This window comes from Haemorhous mexicanus, chromosome 12, assembly GCF_027477595.1.
Source record: "Haemorhous mexicanus isolate bHaeMex1 chromosome 12, bHaeMex1.pri, whole genome shotgun sequence".
Classification (NCBI taxonomy): Eukaryota; Metazoa; Chordata; class Aves; order Passeriformes; family Fringillidae; genus Haemorhous; species Haemorhous mexicanus.
This window is the reverse complement of record NC_082352.1, coordinates 18,333,993-18,352,848: the sequence shown is the minus strand read 5'-3', so window position 1 is coordinate 18,352,848 and position 18,856 is coordinate 18,333,993. Positions and strand designations below refer to the sequence as shown.

Genomic DNA, 18,856 nt, shown 5'->3' with positions numbered 1-18,856 from the left:
TTTGGTTGTCTTTTTGTTGTTGGTTTGTTTTGGTTTTTTAAATTCTGATGGAAGAACCAGACTTTGCTGAACCTAATGCTATCAGGCTTTTGAATGGACCAAATTACAGGAGGTAAAAGACTCAATCTAAATAGCAACCAACCTGACATCCTTCTAGAGAGCAAATCATGAGCTTTGAAACCTACCTAAACCTCATTATGCTCATGCATGAGCATGTGGAAGATATTTAGAGTAATATCACCCTTCAAAATACACCTGTATACTATATCCATATTCACTTTATTGCATTCCCTGCATTATTTTATTTGTTCATCTCTCCTCCCTCCCTTTACACCTTGTTTTCCACTACAGTGCCAGATAAGCAAATCCCCTTCATTTGAAGACAGCTCAAACTCATCATCACATGCTTTGTTCAGTTAATGAATTCTGACTGACATGAGCTCAGTGAGGCTGTTGGTGCTTGGAAAAAAAGGAAGCCCCTTCAGGTAACTTAAATTTTTGAAAGCAGAAAGGCTTTCAAAACAGTTTCAACTCAATACTTCATATTTTTTACTTTATATTACCAATAAAATACTTTCTATTTTTTACCAGGACTTGGGTTTTCTGGCAGCCGAGTTCTATCTCAAAAGCTTTAAGATCTTATGAGAAGGGGAAAAAAGAGTCACAGAAACTCCATTTGTCACATTTAGACCACACTGTAGGAATGTTTCACACATCCACAGAGCACATTTCTGGCATAATTTACTGTCTCTCTCACATTCCTACATTTGTTTGAACTGGGATAGACAATGGGACTTTTGGTAACTTACGTGTTATGAGAGGAGGAAATCCAGTAGTGGGACAAAGGATTATTCATGTCCTGCACATCTATTGAATCATATTTCTCATCCCAAATACTGTTTTCTTTTGCAAATAGGTAAGCGAGGAACTACAATACAAAAAGACTGAATTTAAACATTTTTACCCTCTGAGAATAAAAGAAACCCAGCAATGCAGCAAGAGGCAACTAGAGGTCCTGCCACCCAGTGAAAATTCTGTGAAAGAAGTCTATGAGAACTACTACAAAGCACCATTATCTCACCTCATCAACAAAGAGGAAAGGTTCAGCAGTTTCTCTCATAGTGTCATCAACAAACTTTGTCATTCGTTCTCGGACTTTACTGAGATCCTGTGCCCAAGATTCCTTCAGATAATTGCAATGCAGTAAAAAAAAAACAACTTTATAAGTGGTGTTATTCAATACAAAAACCAAACAAGGAACAGAGAGATCTACAGAGAGAGACTCTATGTAAGTACATATGTGCATTGACAGGGAAAAAAAGCTGGCCTCCTTGGACATGCCTTAACTATAATCTCTCTAATTTCTAAGTGCCCTAGAAAACATCCTTTGAAAACAGTGAAATTGGGAGAAAAAGAAAGTAGCAAACTTACACAGGAAGTGTAAGTCTCACTTTTCAATCACATTTGCAAACCTGGAGCTCAGCAAATACTCTACCATTTTTTCACATGGAGTCTGTGCTAAGTAACATTATAGAAATCCATGAAGACAAATTTCCAATCCCCACCTTCATCCTTATCTGCTTGCTGGCACGGGACATCTAACTGGCTCCATTCAACAGGAAATTACCTCTGACTGCAATGCAGGCAGGCAGCAATGTGAGAGCTGCAAAAATGGGGCCATGGCCAAGGCATTACCCCAGTGCCCCTCTGGTGACAGCACTGACCAGACCAGGAATTCATCTCTGACTGCACACAGCATTTATTTCTAATCTTGTCTCTTTATCTACATGACTAAGTAGAGGCTTGTTAAAATCTTATTTTCTTTGTCCTCCCTCTTGTCCTCTGGTGCACTTTCAGAAGCTTTATATAAATGAAAAATAATAGTACTTGTGGACTTCAATGGCAACAAAGGAGAAATCTTTCCAAGGCCCAGTATTGCAGTGGCAGCAATCATATTCTATGACTCTCCACATTTCTTTTTAATGAGCACACAATTCTGTGATACAACCCCAAGAAAAAGAGTTCAGTATTTCTGTGACCTTCCCACCTGCTGCTCATGTAGCAGGAATCTCTGGAAGTCATGGAGGTGAACTGCTGAAGCATCTGGACGGTCAGTATTTCTTTAAAAAAAGAAAGGGAAAGTGAAGCTAAAGAAATAAGAGAGGTTAATCAGATGTTACAGCAGAAGATGACATGGGTTTGTATCTTGGATTTACAGTATAAAGGTGCTGCCACCAGCAAGAGACTTTTTATAATTTCAATGGGATTTAGAGTAGGCTTGTATTATCCAATTACTGTATTTTGAGCCTCCTGGATTCCTGATGTACTTCTGAGAGGGATTCATTGAGAAAATCACCAAATCTGTAGTCATTGCTTCGTAGCAAATGAGCTGCATTAACTTGACCAGGGTTTTGGTAAGATTAGTTGAGGCACATAGAAAAGCTTCTTTTAAATTATCACAGAGCTACACTTCACAAGTAACTCCTTCTATGTAATATTTTGATTAACTACTGTGATAGACCAAAATCTTATGAAAAGGAGGGGGAAGGTGCAGTGGCACCAAGGAAAAGCAATATCACTGATGTGCCTTCTGTAAGTCACAACCACAGCAGCATCTGGTACCAGGAAGGTGCTCACAAATCTGTTCTTTTAAGCAGCCTCACAGTTTAATTATTACATGACCCAGAGCTAAGGAAATACTCAGTATACTCAGAGCAAATTTCACAGTTACTTCCTTAATCTGTTAGTGACATATTCAAAACTAAGATAAACCAGTTTAATCCACAATCAGTGGGTTAGCAACGCCTGGCACTTTCTCCATGCTGTACACATCTTACTTAAACTTTCAAGTCCATCAAGTGGAAGATGCAGAAACCATTACTATCAGCATTCAGCTCTGGTCTAGGCAAAGCCTGTGTACCACACCACTCTCCAGACTGAAGCAAAAATTTCTGCATCAAATTATCCTTCTATAGCTCTATTCAGCTCTTTATAAAATCAGAGGACAGGCAACTTCAGTCCATACAATTTTTATAGTCAGAAAGCAAAAAGCAATCACCAGGACTTACTCCCAATGTAAGTTCACCTTTCTGAATGCAAAAATAGTCATGATTTCTTTTCACTTACTAGAAAATTAGAACAAAAAATTTTTTTTTTCAAAAAGTGAAGTAATATAAAAACAAACCTGCAACACTACAACCATATGAAAATTCAGAAAAATAATACCAATGAAGAGTCTCACCCAAGAATGAAAACAGAGGAATCCTTTTTGAATTCATCAAGAATCTTAAAACAAACAACAAACAAACAAAAAAGAAACATAAAAAGGAAAAAAGCATAAATAATAAAATAATATCCAATTTTCTATCTAAGTCCATCTAAGAATATTCATTGGTTTGGAAAGGGGAACTAAATGCCTGTCTGCTCTAGAGAAGTTGCACACAAGTTGGCAAGACACATTTTTAATTAAATGCATAAGAAAAAGCATACTGCCAAGGCTGGCAGCTGCACTTCAGGCCTTTCAATGTGAACACAATTCTCAGACAAAATACTTGCTTTGATAAAGCACCTTATACAAGCAGTCAAATTTCTGGGGAGCTTTTACTGTTTGATATCCCAGAAAAACTGGAATTAAGTATCACCCATCACATTTATTCAAGTGAATATAAAACCTAAATTGTTTCTAACTTGGCACAGCATCGTTAGAGATTGCAGGAAACTTATCAAGTGACCCAAAGCACTTGTAAGCAAATTGAGAAATTTCTTTGCAGTGATTCACACAGGGCAATAACAGGAGCTTAAAGAAGTCAGAGAGGCTCCTTGCTGTGTGTTTTACTCTTCAGCTTTCTGCTCAGGCTAATTAACAGGACTTTCATGGCCAAAACTAAAATCCTGCCAGTTAATCTAGGTTTTTTATCACTTCACCATGATTTTAGCATCACTTTTAAACAGCACAAGCTGTATTGCCAGAAAATCAGCATTGACTTTGATTATCCAAGCTTCTACTTTAGCATCTGCAAAATTAAAATTGAATACACAATAAACACATAGTGAAGAAAGATATTCATGCAAGTAATTTCAAATTATGTGTTTTCACACAGTTTTAAAGGGTTCCTAACTTTCAGAGTCACTAAAAGTATGCAGTCTCTACCAGCTTCATGAATCTGTACAGCAAATACAAAGAAACAGTCAGGCAGTTGCCCACTTAAATTAGCTAAAATGTAATTCCACAGCATTTATGCCTCCCAAGGACTGTCTCATGCATGTCCTGTAATGGACTTGCTGCTGGTAATATGGAATTGCTTCTACCAGTAAAAAATACCAGCCAAACCTAATGAAAAGACATTCAGCATCCTGAACAAACTCACAAAAAGAACTCCTCCAAAAAAACCCACTAATGTCTGCGCCTATCTCTACTACCAACACACAAGAAGCAACATGAATGACTTGTTCATCTCCTTAGGCCAATTGCTGACAGTGACTGTTATCTACACATCAAGTACAGCACTCACTCTTTTTCTGGTACAAGAATGAGGAAAAAACAAAATCAGTAACAAACAAAAAGAACCAGCTCTGACTACTCTGATGCAGCGATTGAACAGTATGAAGACAATTTATGAAAAGCTTACCAATTTCTGTTGTTCAAACATGATTTTCTTGTAGAACAAATGAAATTGTTCAAAAGTAAGCTCTTCCTTGTGAGCACCTATTTCCTACAACACAAAGTAGCACACAGTGAATTTAGAACTCCTTGAACTGCCCTTGCAGTGAACGGGTAACTCTTACTCCAGTTGGCATTCTCTCTTACATTCTGTTCTATTCCAACTTTATTTATTTTTAACCCACTTGGATTTTTAAATTTATTTATGCTTTTAAGAATATAAACAAGAAAACAGATGTTGGTTTATGACATAGTGCTCCTAGCCCCCATCTTTGGCCTTGCATTTTGCACCCTCACTCCACTTCCATGACCAAGAGAGAAGTGGAGCATCATTTAGTCATTGTTAGCTGGGCCAGCAGAAGCAAGAATGTCTGCTTTAAGGGTGGAGAGGTGGAAAGCAGGAAAGGGTGGGGATATTCAAGGTTCCTGTAGGAATGGAATGACCTTCAAAAGTTATTAATATTGGCATTAGCTGGAGAGGTTATTATTTGATCATATTGAAAAAATATAAGATGAAATTTATATAGAAGAAAAAGAAAGATAAAATACTTTTGTATGTACTTGCTCAGTACTGGAGCTCAAAACCCAATGTTGGCTTTGGTCACCCACACAGTGAAAAGAAGGAACATTTATGTCTGTATTTTCTATACCCTCAGATATAGGCAAAGTCAAGCTGACAGATTAATCAGTATCATTTATTTAACCATACATGATGCAAATCAAAAAAAAAGGAAGTGTCCTAAAAAGAAACATCAACACTTATCAGATAATACCAAAGACATTTGAGTAATCAGGTAATTACCGCAAATTTATCCTTCAAGTACTTCATGCTGCTCACTTTGAAGTTTACTTGGGGAAGGACAGTTTTCAGCTCTCTAAGACTGATACTGAGGGGAAAAAAAGAGAAAAAAAAGGATAGCAAAATCACAATAGATGTATTGTGTCTAGTCAGGTACTTATATTTTCTATCAACACAAAAATATGACTATTGAAACATTTTGTGTGGCGTTCATCTCACATACCTGTAAACTTATATAAACTTAACAGCTACATGGAAGCAAGCTGGACATGGAGAAACAGGCATTTCAAGTAATTTGGAATTAAAATAACCATGTTGCATAGATATGTATTTCTCTCAGCAATAATCAGATCTAGATAATCAGCTCAAATGTAGATGTTTACACACGGTCAGATGAACTGCAGCCTTTCTTCCACTGAAACTGGACTACAGACACAGAAGACATCATGCAAAGGCTGTACTGAACAGATGAGCACAAACAGAAAATAAAAAGGCCCAGTTCTCAATACCATTTTTTCTTAGGCTGTTATTCAGTCTGGTAACGATGACTTGCAGCAGCAAGACTCTTCCCTTCTGCAACATCTGAGCATGATCTCATTCTCCTCTCCCCACCAAGTCTTCTCTTCCAATTCCATTTACACAGACCAGCTGATTCTTTTCAGAGTTTCAGAATGCCCAATGATATCCTTGCAACACTTCAAAAACCAAAGTTTTCTAGATAACAGCAAGGCAGCAAGTCAAGGGAGCACAGGTACAAGACCTGTGGGTCCTATTGCTGAAGCCCACAAAATATTAAAGTAATACCAACAGCACCCAACAAAACAAGACTGAGGGACTCTGCCTTGGCCTACAGGACAACTCAGAAGCCATCAAACCTCTGCAAACACAAGGTCAGAACAGAGTTGCCTGAAAGCAACAAAACCAATCAGCACGTAGATGAAAGTAACACTTCCACTCTACATTATCCATGCCAGCAGCTACCCTGTGAGATATTCTCATCTCCATTGTGCAAGAGGGAAAGAGGCAAAGCAAGAAGGAACTAAGCCAAAGTCCATGCCCAAGCCAGATTAGAACTCAGGAAATTCCTGGCTTTCCGCCTAGTCGCCAGACCTCTGGAAAAAAACACTATTAGGAGCAAGAAGGAGCACTCCATTTGCACACTAAACACCAAGCACAAGCAATTTCCTCTGGCCAAACAAGGGCAAGAGAAAACAAAGAGCTGGGACTTCATTACCACTGGAAAAAAAATTCAACCTGTGGAACAGGACTTGCCTGGTAGCCTAACCTTTACAATTAACCTCCCTAAAAAACACAACTCTGAACACAACAGACCTCAGTCCTAACTCCTATCCTGAATTTTTCTAAAAGCATGAATCATCTAGGAAGAGAAGGAAAAACTGCCCTCTCCACAGTGCAAGTCTCCTTGGTCCCAACCAAGCTGCCTTGTAGCAATAAAACAGTCCTAAAGCAACAAACGAAACCTCTTCAGCAGTCACCTACTGTCAGCCACAGCTGCTCCATCATAACATTTGCTTTTGCTTTGTGAACCCCAACACCACACCCCCATTGCAGAGTTAGTTCTGAAAATGCATCAGGGGGTACAAAACAATGTCCAGTACAGGATGGGACTGTGGCCAGTTGGGGAAACACAGCTCTGAAACGGGATCTCAGCTCAGCCTGCACAGTGCCACAGGCTGTCTTGCACAAAGGTGTGATTTCCTGCAATACCACAGCCTCAGCCACACAGTGAAACACCTCACTGCAGTTTGCTTTTGGGAAAAGGTGTACACAACAGGAAAAGCATAAGTTTTCTACACTGATTTGTACCTAATAATAAAATGCATGTTCCAGACAAAGAGAAAAATCATGGTGAAATGATAACACAGAAGGGAGGAAAAGTTAACATTCTTCTCAGTGTAACAATTTCTGGCAACTCTAAGGAGAGCTGTGCAGCTAAATTCATTTTTTTAAAAAGTCTCCTTTGCGTGTAGAAGCTACAAAGCCACATCACACATGGACCTGAAAGGAGCTACTGAAACCCAAACACATGAAGCCACACATCACACTGGGAGCTAGAACCCCTGGGACTTCTTTCACATGAGAAGCACCAGGTCAGAGGTGAATCTTTGGCTTTGGTCTATTCAAATACAAGGCAGAGACAAGCCCATGGCCAGGCAGTTGCCAGCCAAGCTCAATCTCTAAAATAACATCTTGCTCATTCTGGCAAAGTAATTCTAGGTTAAAATTTAAAATACTTAGTTGTCAATCATTTGTTTCCTCATTATACCATGTATATAAACCTGAGGGAATGCTATGAACACATTGTATTTAGCAAAAGGCAAAACTCAAGTTGCTAAAGCAAGGGCAAATGCCATTTTCAGGGATCTCATGCTCCACATTTTGGACAATGAATTCTTTATTTCTTTTCATTCCATGTTAGAATCTGCAACAAAAATTCACTCAAAAATCTGAAAAAAGATAGAACTTCTTACCTATTTTTTCTAGTTTGATCAACAGAATAGATCTGCTTTCTCAGCCAGCTTGTAGAAGAGGGAGAAAAAAAATAAATCTAAGAATTATAAAGAATATGCAGCCAATGAAATTTCTAAATCTATAGACAAAACTCAATAGAAATACTTAAAGGTCTTAAGATTCATCTCTTTTAGCAAAGCAAAAACATTACCAGTGCAGCATTCAATGATCCAGCCAGTTTTTTTAACCACATTTGTAAATATGTACTTTGCTGTATTTCAAAGTCACATAAACAACACAGGAAGGGGAAGGGTGGGCAGGACAGAAAAAATGAGTAACCAGAAGCTGTAAAAAAGTAAGAGTATAAAGTGAGCCAAAACTTCAGCTAATCTAAACTGGAGTAACTCCATAAAGTCAATGATTTCTGCCAGATTTATCTTTGAGCTGTTGGCTCAAATATCTGTTGGAAGCATAAAAATTAAAAACTAGAGGGAAGGGAGAGGGTTTTAAGGAATTTTAAAGAAAATCCTCATTACAGTGCATGTCAGTTTTAGATGCACAGTAAAATACTTCTAGTTGCACCAATAGTAAATAAATACATATACAATTTTCATCTAAAAAAGGAATGCACTTCTAAGCTGATCTAGAGCCTCAACAGGAATTACTCTTGTTTGACAACACCAGTGTCAAAGGCACAATTTGATCAGGGAGCAAGTGAGGGCAGAGCATATCCTCACTAACAGCACTGGCCCCAAACAAAAATGCCAGCAGTGATAGAAAGCAATGGGGTAAGGAGACATACTGAAAATACTGAAATACTGAAACCTTGTCCACAGAACTGGCAATCTGAGCCTGAGCAGCTTCATACACAACATCCTCTAAAGGACAAAGGTGCAGTTTCACCTTCATATGGCTGACTTTTGAATTTTCCAAGAAGCCAGCACACAAACACCAGCTGCTCTTGTGACCTCATGAAGAGATTTTGTTTTGAGTGCACAGAACAAGGTGAATTGCAAGTTCACATTAGTGTATGAAGCAGAGGGTGACTCCAGAGCACCTATGTAGCAAAACAGATATTGAGAATTTCCATATGAGGTTTCAGTGTCCTACACTAACTGGAAAGTGTTCTTAGTGTAATTGGCAAGCACCACTTGTTGCACTTTAAAAATTTCCTTCAGATTTTCCTCTTTCAATTCCCAGTTTCACAAAGTGAAAATATGCCCACGTACCTCTCTGTGATTGCAGGCGTGGGAGCACTCATGACCTCTTGATACAAGATATTCAAGCCACACAACCATTTATCAGTATCATCTTTAGAGTCAGCTGAAAAAAATAATATGCTATGGTAAACATCAAAACAAAACCAACACAAAACCAAGACATAACTTGTTTAGATAATCCGTAGTATAAAAAGCTGCTGATAACCTTCTTCTTTGATAAATCTCATTGCACCGCTTCATGTTGCTACTAATAAAGCTAATAAAAACAGCATACATTTGGGGATAGGTAAGCTCTGACAAAAAATACCTGCTTTTAGAAGACTTTTATCAGAGTAGGAAAGTTTCAATATTTCAGCAAAAACACTATAAAACTACTGCTGAGCTCCTGTGGTAACACAATCAAAATTCATTTTCTTATCTTCTGTCTCCAAAGTGGCAAAAGCCCAGGACCCAGATCAGAGCAACTTGAAGGACACAGGCAAAAGAACTCAGTGCTGCTATGGCATAAAGCTGGTTCATTATATTCCCAGCAACCTACAACAAAATTGCAATATACTGGCTTTTGACATCATCACCTTCTATTTATCTTAGCCACGCCTCTCAAAACAGATTGTCCCAGACTAAATTTTGGCAAGGCAAACAGAAAGGGAGCAACGTACAAAATTGGTGTAGCATATATAAAACATTTTAATACAAGTCAAAAAAGGTCTAAAATTCCTTATGTGGCCTAGCTAGAAGCCAGGTACATCTTCCTCCCTGCCCTGCAAATTAGTATACCACTGCTTTGTTTTGTTTAAAATTTAGTTTGCCTTTCCATTTCCCAAACCAGAAGAGTCTTCACCATTTATCGTGATTGCATTTGAGAATTCTTCAGCCCAACAGAAGATGAGGAACTGCTTGCTGGGCACAGCTTTCCCTAGGAAATACCAGTTAAGTTACAATAACCTTGCATGAGATGTGATCTTTACAGCCTCAGCTGGGCAAAGTCCATTTGATTTAGCAGGCTGGCTCTGAAATTGCACAAAGGCATTCTTCAATTAAACCAGCTCTGAAAAATAATTTTCACTCAGGAGCTGAAATCTTTTATCAGCCTTCAAAGCAAACAAGTTTCTCAAAAGGTGAAGATTACATTTTATTTAAACAAACTTTCAAACAATGCTTTATCCCCCAAGGATGAAGCTGGAGCCCAGCCTCAGCTCCCCATTGAAATGTTTTTCAATTAGTTACAATTTTGGAAAGAACACCCACTACCACTGCCAAATCAATTCTTCTCCCAAGACAATTCTGCCCCTTATGACAGCTACCATTCCCTTCAAGGAACAATTCTTTTATATTGTTTTAAGAACCACGACAAAGCCCTTCAGCAAGGAAAAGGATTTCCCCCTGAGCTGAAAGTTATAGCATGTTGTTCTGCAGTTCAGCATTACAGCAACAGCTCATGGTACCAAGTGATTTCAAAGCATTGGCAGAGGCCTGGTTTGAGAACTGCCATGGGGGAGGGACTGGAGGGGCTGTCAGAGGAAATCAAGCTGAAGTCCCTGGTACAGCTGCACGTCAGCACAGCCATTTACTCAAAATTTTCACAGGCTTCAGTCAACAATGGTAAAACTTATTTAAAAACCTCTAAGAAAGGATTAGTCTTTCATTTCAAAGGCATCTGACTGCAAAAAACTTGTATTCTAATACTGCAATCTATAAGAAATTAATCCCATAATAAAAAATAAAATAATAAAAATAATAATAATAAATAAAAGCTGTCAGTATTTAAATACTTACAAAGCATTTCCCTTTTCTCACATTAAGATTTTGCAATTAAGTTAAAGATTTAAATATGTAAGCATGTTCATGCTCAGGACAGAGAGAATTACAACTCCCAATAAATTGTCTGTATGGTTCTAAAACAACAACCCATTACAAACTTTGTCGAAAAGAAATCTCTTTGTAAATTTCACTAGTTAGAAACTGTATTCAGCCTGTACTGTAAAATCTTATATCTCTTTCATTTCAAAATCTTTGGGTTTGTGACCCTGGATAATCTTGCCTTTAATAAAAAGTATTCCAACCCTTTCTATAGATACAAGGTACAAATTCCCTTTGTTTCATACAGATCTCTTCCTTTTAAATTAATCACTTTCCAATTTTATTTATGGTCCCCTAGTACTTATTTAGAAGAGGTTTATATTATCAGGTGACATGCATACAAATAGCCCAAACTAAAACTTCATTTTTCCAAATTAGTTTGCAATTGCTCATAGGCAACAGGAAAATTTCTGTGATACAGCTGCAACTTTTATGGCTATTACTTCCAAAATCATTTTGGCCAGACTAAAAGTGTTAGGACAATATTCTGGCCACACTGAATAGCTGTCCTTAAAGAGGGCAATGTTACCTCTGCTCTGCAGTGCTGCAAACCTTACTGGAGTTATTTTACCTTGCTAGAAAAATGAGAAACGACACTCGCACAACGCGCCACTGGGAAGTGAAACATTCCAAACGCAGCAGGTCACAGACAGAAGGGCTGAGTAAAAGGTCTGGCTCCAGATTTTAAGCATCTGGTGCACTCCTGAACTGCAGAAGTTAAAACCACAGTATTCTGTGCATTCCTGTTCCATCAATGCGTTTGACTTGTTCAATCAAAAACCCTAAAGAAGAAAGAAAAAAGATAAAAGTACCTGCTAAACTTAAGGTGTTGAGGACAAACTGGGTTCCATAAAAAACAGTAAAGCAATGTTCTTCTCTGTGCCTTGCTTTGCAACGTTCAAAGTCCTTTGAATTCTTTCCTGGGCGAATTTCTTTTATTTCCATCAGATCCACTAAAAGGAAACAACATTCAGTCAGTACAACTGCAGGGCCTGAAATGGTAGGATGGATAACTCAAAGTATGCACACATATACAAGCAGCTATATATATAAAAATGCAGATCTGTATTGGACAAGAAATGCAAATTGTACCAGCTTTTAATCCATAAATGCACAAATAAATAGTAACAGACAATAGTAGAAAAGAACCAGAAGAAGAAAAATAACCTGTCATATTTTTATTATTTTGCTATCACTGATTTTCCATGGACAAGGTGCATACACATGGCCCTTTGGGTCACAGAAAACGTGATTTCATAAATGGCATTAACTCTAAGCAAGTAATTTTCCAATTGCCGTGAAAACTGTTCAGCAACAAAAAAGAAAAAAATACAATTCTACCTTACCCACCTAAACCATCCACATAGCCAGCTAACCTTGTCAGCTAGTACAGTCACTGGTACTTTCAAGAAAAATATTTGAAGTAGTAATATAAAAGAAAAAATCAAGCTTAATAATTAAAATGCTTGTGAGTTTTCTGATGGCCAGCTCCAGAGAGATCTGTGTTGTTTAACATAACCTGTTGTATCACTTTCACCTCTCAGCTCTCCAGAGAGCACAGGTATGCACTGGAGCACAGCAGAATGGGAACCCTGCACGAGCACACTCTCTCCCAAGTCAGCTCTCTTTTCAAACCCTTGCTACAGGGCCTGCAGAACAGGAGGGAGACAGCACTGAAATAGAAATATGTGTGCTCTCAAGATAAGATACTTATTAGAAAACTGAGGAAGTGGTTTTGCTCTGCCTGTGGACCAGAGAAATAAACAGCTCTTTCCACTTCTGGACAGTCTTGACTTATGAGCTACAGGACAAAGTGTGAGGAAAAACATTTCATGGCTGCTCTCGAAATGTGTTTATCAGACCTAGCAAGATCCAAGGAAAACAGCTGAGGGTTTCTGTCCATGCATTTAAGAACAGCACAATATAAACCCCCTGTTTTAAATGAGCACCTCTTCAGTAACAGAAGACCTTTAAAAACATGATGAAACAGCAGCTCTGCTGCCAGACACAGGTGAGCTGAACAATAGCAAAGCTTCCACCTGTGTAATGCTGCATTTCTATGATGCCAACGTGGACAGACAAGCAAGGAAGTTCATCAACAAAATCCTGATAATGAAACATTAATTCATCTTGGAACTTCTTATTCTCTGCAAAGTATCCCAGGCCAAACTTCTTCCTCCTTTCTCACAGTCATTACTTACACTGTGAAAATGAGACCTCAAAGGTTAACCTGAACTAATCATAGGATACAATCATCTTTCTTAAATGAATTTTTCCAAGCATCATTATTCAAGGTAGAGGTTTTAATGTCTCAGTTCGAAAATATCTCCTAAGATCTGCCTATCTGATTGGTGAAGATGCCTAAATTTATATGTTTCCAAAATAATTCACACTGTGCCTATAAATGATCAGGAACCAAAAGCTCCTAATGATAACTCTGATCCCCTTACCATTCAGAGTCTCACTTGGATCCCTAAAGATGTATCCAAATTACCCTCCTAAATGTCACCATCTAAAAAAGCTGATCTTACACCTCGAATTTACATTAATATCAAGAGAGAAGAATCAGAATGCAGAGCCAGAAATACCCAGATGGAGAGGGGAGGAGGTTGCACGGCTGCAGTAAATGGCACAGGACTGCACACCAGGCTGCCTCATTCCAATCATTGGCAAGTGCAAGCCCTGTCACCTCTTCTGCTTTCCCTTCACCCAACAAATCCCTGCCGAAAAACACAGTTTTAGCTTCAAAGTGAATCATACCTTTCCTTTCAGACTCCTTTAAATCCACACACATGAAAAACACAACAAAAGGCCCTCTTCAAGTACAAACTAGAAGCAGTGATAAAAGAGATTTCACAACCTGCACTGCTGTTGTCATTTCCAGGGGCTCTTACCTCACACTGACCTCTGAAATAAACACACAAATTTACCCAATGTCACCCCTCAGTTACACACTCACTACAGTCCTTCTCCTTGCACTACAGCCTTTCAATCCCACCATCCCCTTCTCCTGCATGAACCTATGTGTATATACAGAGTGGCACAAGGCTTTTTGTAGGCACAGACATGTTATTGCTTCTCCAACTGTTTTTTCAGAAAAGGTTTCACTATACCCTAATTTTTAAACATTCAGTAAATAGAGGAATGGTTCAGCAAGAGAACAGGGTGAAAGAGAAGAGAAAGAAATATTTATATTAAAAAACTAAAATTCAAAATTTAACATTGCTATTATTTTCAGGCAACATATTCTATATATCCTACAAAATTTGGGCAAGATTTCCTTAGAAAATAAATTAAACAGGTACAAAACACAAGTTTTATTAAACATTCTTTAGATTTTTACAGAAATAAAGATGTAATGCACATTACAGTTTAAAAAATTTAATAGAAACTACCTGTATGAATTTTAATGACATTTCATAGTGTTGGTTAGGATGTATTACTCTACATTATTGAAAGAAAAGCCAATGTAGAGCATCAAAGGGAGAAAAGAGAAATATGAACACCAGACATTAATTGTGGTCTTGCACTAAGCTCTGCATCCTCCACGTGATGCCCAGTAACTCCAGAATGGCTGATTCCAACTATACCAAGAAAGGAGCAGGCCAGGAAAAGCTGCAACATGTTTCAGACTGAGATTAGTAAATCAACTGTACCAACGTAGTTGTTACGCAGTTACTGTGAACTTTTTTAACAGCACAATCTGTCACTGAACAATTAAAATGTAATTTCATACCTATGCCAGAACTGCAGGCACAGCACTTCAGACACTCTATCTTTGTACTGCCTTGAAGTACTGGAGCATTCCTCCTTCTCAATCCCACATGCAAATTGCAGAGCCATATCCTGCCCTGGCTTCACAGACACACATTTCTGGGGCCTGATACACACAAAAAAAGCACAGACCTGGACAGATGCACCTTGCAGAGTCAAATCAAATCCAATACACTTGCAGGTGTAATTTCCTCAAGAAAGATGAAAGAAGATTAAAACATTCCCTAAGGAAACATGAATCAAAGTATGCCCTGTAGGGAAACTGACTCACATCCAGCAAGACAAGGAGAGCACTCCCCCAGCCAAACAGTTTATAAAAGTCTAGTGCCACTCTAAAACCCACAATTAGTTCATCCATTTCTTTATGTGACTATTTTACCAGGTTGAAGGTATCTCCTTAGCAGCCTCACCAGTCATGGATTGATTCTGACAACTCCCTCAAGAGGCTCTTTAAGGAGACCAGACTCCAAGGCACCTTCAATTACCACACTGTCTCAGCCCTGATCTGGATGTGCAATCGAGGCAGTTCAGAGCCTGCTGAACTTCAGCTCCTGCTGCTGTGTTGTTTGGCAAATCAGTGAATTCAATGGATCCTTACACTACTACATAGACACTTTCCCAATACTGCACAGATGAATTGCTCAGTGCCTTCCAGGGCACCTGACAGAGCTCTTGACTGCCATGAACTTAACAATAAACTTTTGATCCTCAACATCTCCACTGATCTCCATGCAAATAACCCAGCAGCAGCAGCAATGATGTTCAGTCGCACACTTGCAGGTACAAATTCCTGTTATATTTCCTGCAGTCACACTTGGAGGTAGATGGTAAAACAGAACCTGCATTTCTCTACAGCAGGTGCTGTGCAAGCTGAGGGGAAGACATGATACAAGATATCCAAAGGTAGAAAACAATGTCAAGAGGAGAACTGTGAAAAAAAAAACCCACATCACTGTGCTGCACTGCTATTTAAAGAGAGAAGTTCTGGCTCTGTCTGCCACAATGGTCACCCACCAGCCACCTCTGGGTGGAAACACAACCATCCAGCACCTGAACAGACAGGTGGGTTGGGGAACAGACCCTGCTGAAAACCAGCCAGTGCCACCAGCAGAGCACCTTCTGTGAGCTGGAGGTGTCCATCTAAGTTCACTGGAGGAAGGTGAGTTTGCAAGAACGCCTTTGGTCAAGTCAGCTAATGTTAGGCTGGACCATCAGGCTGATTGCATATAAATGCATGGGTCAAAAAACTTTAGAGGCTGTCAACTCATCGAGGTACCCTTGACAGAAAAGTCTACATTAACAGTGTAAAAGTTTACCTGAATCTGCCATTATGGACCACAGAGTTCTGCAAGATAACATTCCTGATTCAAAGCTCAGATTCCTCAGGAGTCCTTCAGTGGCTGTGGCCACAAATGGTGCTCAGCTCAAAACTCAGCCATGTACTTAATGAAGGAAAAGGAAAAGCCTACAGAGAGTTTCAGAGTAGGCTTACAGAGTCAGAAATCATGATGTGAGCATTATTTCAGTAAGTCTCAAGAAGACTTAAGGGAAACTACAGGCAATGTTTTGAAGAAGAAAATAAGGGACTCTAATCATCCAAGGTGGGTGCACCAAGACATGAGCTGGCCATTCTCTCTATGAATATAATTGCATTTTCATGTGTATAGTAATACTCCACATTCAGAACCAAATCTTTTTTTATCAAAAATTTGCATTACAAAACATTCCAAGGTAGGTTTCATTTTAGAAAGGGAGAAATTGCCCACTGCAACAAAGACTGCGTGCAAATGAGTGCCCAGTGAATGAAGAAAGCCTTTAGTAGCCTTTTGCAAATGTACTTCATGGTGGTTAGTGAGGGCAATGGCTCTGCTCTCACTTCTGCAGAATTAAATATTAACTACCCAAGATGTGCTTTAACAGCTTCTTTTTTTCAGAGCAGCAATGAAACACAAATTGTCTGTGACTCTAGAGGGAACAAGGCGAGGCTTCTCTTGGAGGACAAAGTCACAAGAAAGCAGAAATGTCCTGCAGCATGGCAGCCCAGATGTGGCAGGGAAAGTAATTCAGCTCACAGAAAGAGAGACGTTTACTGAGACATTCAGCAGCCCAAGGAAGTCATTAGAGATCAGCCACAAAACTTCTGAAAACACAGTTACAAGGATGAAACCAGAGAGACAGTGTGGTGCACCTTGAGAAAGCACCCGTGAGTACCTTTCCAGGGGGTCCTCTGGGGATTTAGCTGAGTGACTGACATCAGGTTTAGAGAAGTGCACCTTTTAAACCCACAGTGTTTCACGTAATCAGGTCACACAGAGCTGGCATGTACAGTAACAACAAATTACTACTAAATTCATAACTTCTCACAGTACAGCACCATGTTACAGTGCTTCCCAGTTTGAGCTCTGAATTCAAGGGGCTGTACACCTGCCTGCTGTTTTCCTATTAAAAATTAAAGGGCATCTCCACAAAATGGCATAAGAATAGGGTAAAATTTTTATATGTGCTCATAAAAGTTTACATTCTGCTCCATGCAACAAAACAAAACAAAAATGTTGGCATATAAACCTGACTGGGAAAAGGATGGAGTACCTACATCTCACACTCACTTTGATCAAGCAGCATAGTGGGGCTGAGGTCTGTGCAGATCATTCCATCCCCATTTTGCTGGCTGGCTATGACAGGAAGTCTGGTTGTTGTAAGTTAGCATCAGACATTGCAGAACTGAGCTGCTAAAGGGAAGACATTATTTGAAAGGAGCTAGAGGCTACACATGTTCATTTTTTCATTTGACCACAGAAACCAAGCTCCATGTACTCAGCTGAAGACTTACACAAAGATCCCCTGGCTAACAACTGAAACACAGCCATTTCAAAACACACCAAAAAAAGGTAAATTTTAATGTTCCTTTGTGAAGCTACTCCAAAAAGAGCAAGAAGTGAATTCACTCTGCAATGACATGTTGTTCTTTAACAGTATTCAGAATACAGAAAGCAAATGACAAAATAGAGACTCGGGATTTTCAATTTGAGTTAAGTTTATTATTTTAAGTCTGAAACAGTAAGGAAATTCAGAAAAAAATTCTGCAAGGAGTAAGGAAAACAAAGGTCCCTACTAGAAATCAGCAAGATCAAGTCCAGTATTCCAGCCAAATTAGGCACTCATTCATACTCCTCACCAGAATATATAGATGCTCATCCCTTCTCCCAAAGAGGTACAGATCTGTAAATATCTATAACAACTTCTCCAATGGGGGAAAAAAAAGTTTTCCACCACATAAGAAATTTACATTGATATTAAAAATTCTACTAAACAAATGACTCAGCTGATTAACACATAGAAAAAAATCAATGCTTAAGAATGAGAGCTACATGCATGCACACTCTCTTAGGTGTTAGTTTTTGAAGTTCTCAGATGTATCTGACAGCCAAAAGAATGCACAGCATAAAAATTTGCTCTCTTTGGCAGTCATTTTAGCAAAGATTTTAAAAACAACATTATCAAAATTTAATTTCAAGGCAAAGATGCTGCTGGATAAAATTCACAAAATAAAGATTAAAAAACCCTAATCTTTGTTAGGTAGAACAGCACTGCCTGTGGCAACACACAGAAGGCTGCCATTAAACTAAACTCCAGATTCCTGCTTTTCCCCTCACCCTGTCAGTTAAATGTGGCCTGACCTGGTGCTGGTATCTACATGATTCTATTACAGATGCACAGCTCCTATAATGAGCTTTGATCATTAAATATCCAGGTGCAATATTTGGCAGAAATTTGTGATTCCTGCTTGGCAGCATAACAAAGTCTGAAAGCACAGGACAATCTTACAGACTGAGAAAAAGCAGAGCAGCTCCCACAGGTTCTAATTCTACTTTTAACATGAATTTACTAAGTCTGATTTTTCACACTCCCTTTACCTCTGGAACATGAAAATTCAAGTTCATTTTATGTCTGGGTTTTTTAATCATGTTCTAAAGGACAAATTCTGTAAAATCTCCCCTTTTCAGCAGGGAAGAAAATCTCAAGTGAACTTAACACTTGATAACATTTTTCTGTAGTTTAAATGAAAAATTG

The 18,856-nt window shown here is 38.8% G+C and overlaps 1 protein-coding gene across 3 annotated transcripts in view; it reads right to left on the bottom strand.

Moving 5' to 3' along the window:
- PLCG2 (phospholipase C gamma 2) overlaps positions 1-18,856 on the bottom strand; it is a 53,519-nt gene that overhangs the window by 25,613 nt on the left and 9,050 nt on the right. For all 3 annotated transcript variants that reach the window (XR_009487986.1, XM_059857417.1, XM_059857416.1), the window contains exons 3-11: positions 11,824-11,964; positions 9,161-9,254; positions 7,952-7,999; positions 5,463-5,547; positions 4,629-4,712; positions 3,242-3,285; positions 2,048-2,120; positions 1,082-1,183; positions 810-928 (exon numbers count right to left, since the gene is read on the bottom strand). Coding sequence is in view for 2 of the 3 variants with exons in the window: in XM_059857417.1 (XP_059713400.1) it covers positions 810-928; positions 1,082-1,183; positions 2,048-2,120; positions 3,242-3,285; positions 4,629-4,712; positions 5,463-5,547; positions 7,952-7,999; positions 9,161-9,254; positions 11,824-11,964 (790 nt within the window). In the remaining variant the exon portion in view is untranslated. The remainder of the gene's footprint in view (positions 1-809; positions 929-1,081; positions 1,184-2,047; positions 2,121-3,241; positions 3,286-4,628; positions 4,713-5,462; positions 5,548-7,951; positions 8,000-9,160; positions 9,255-11,823; positions 11,965-18,856) is intronic.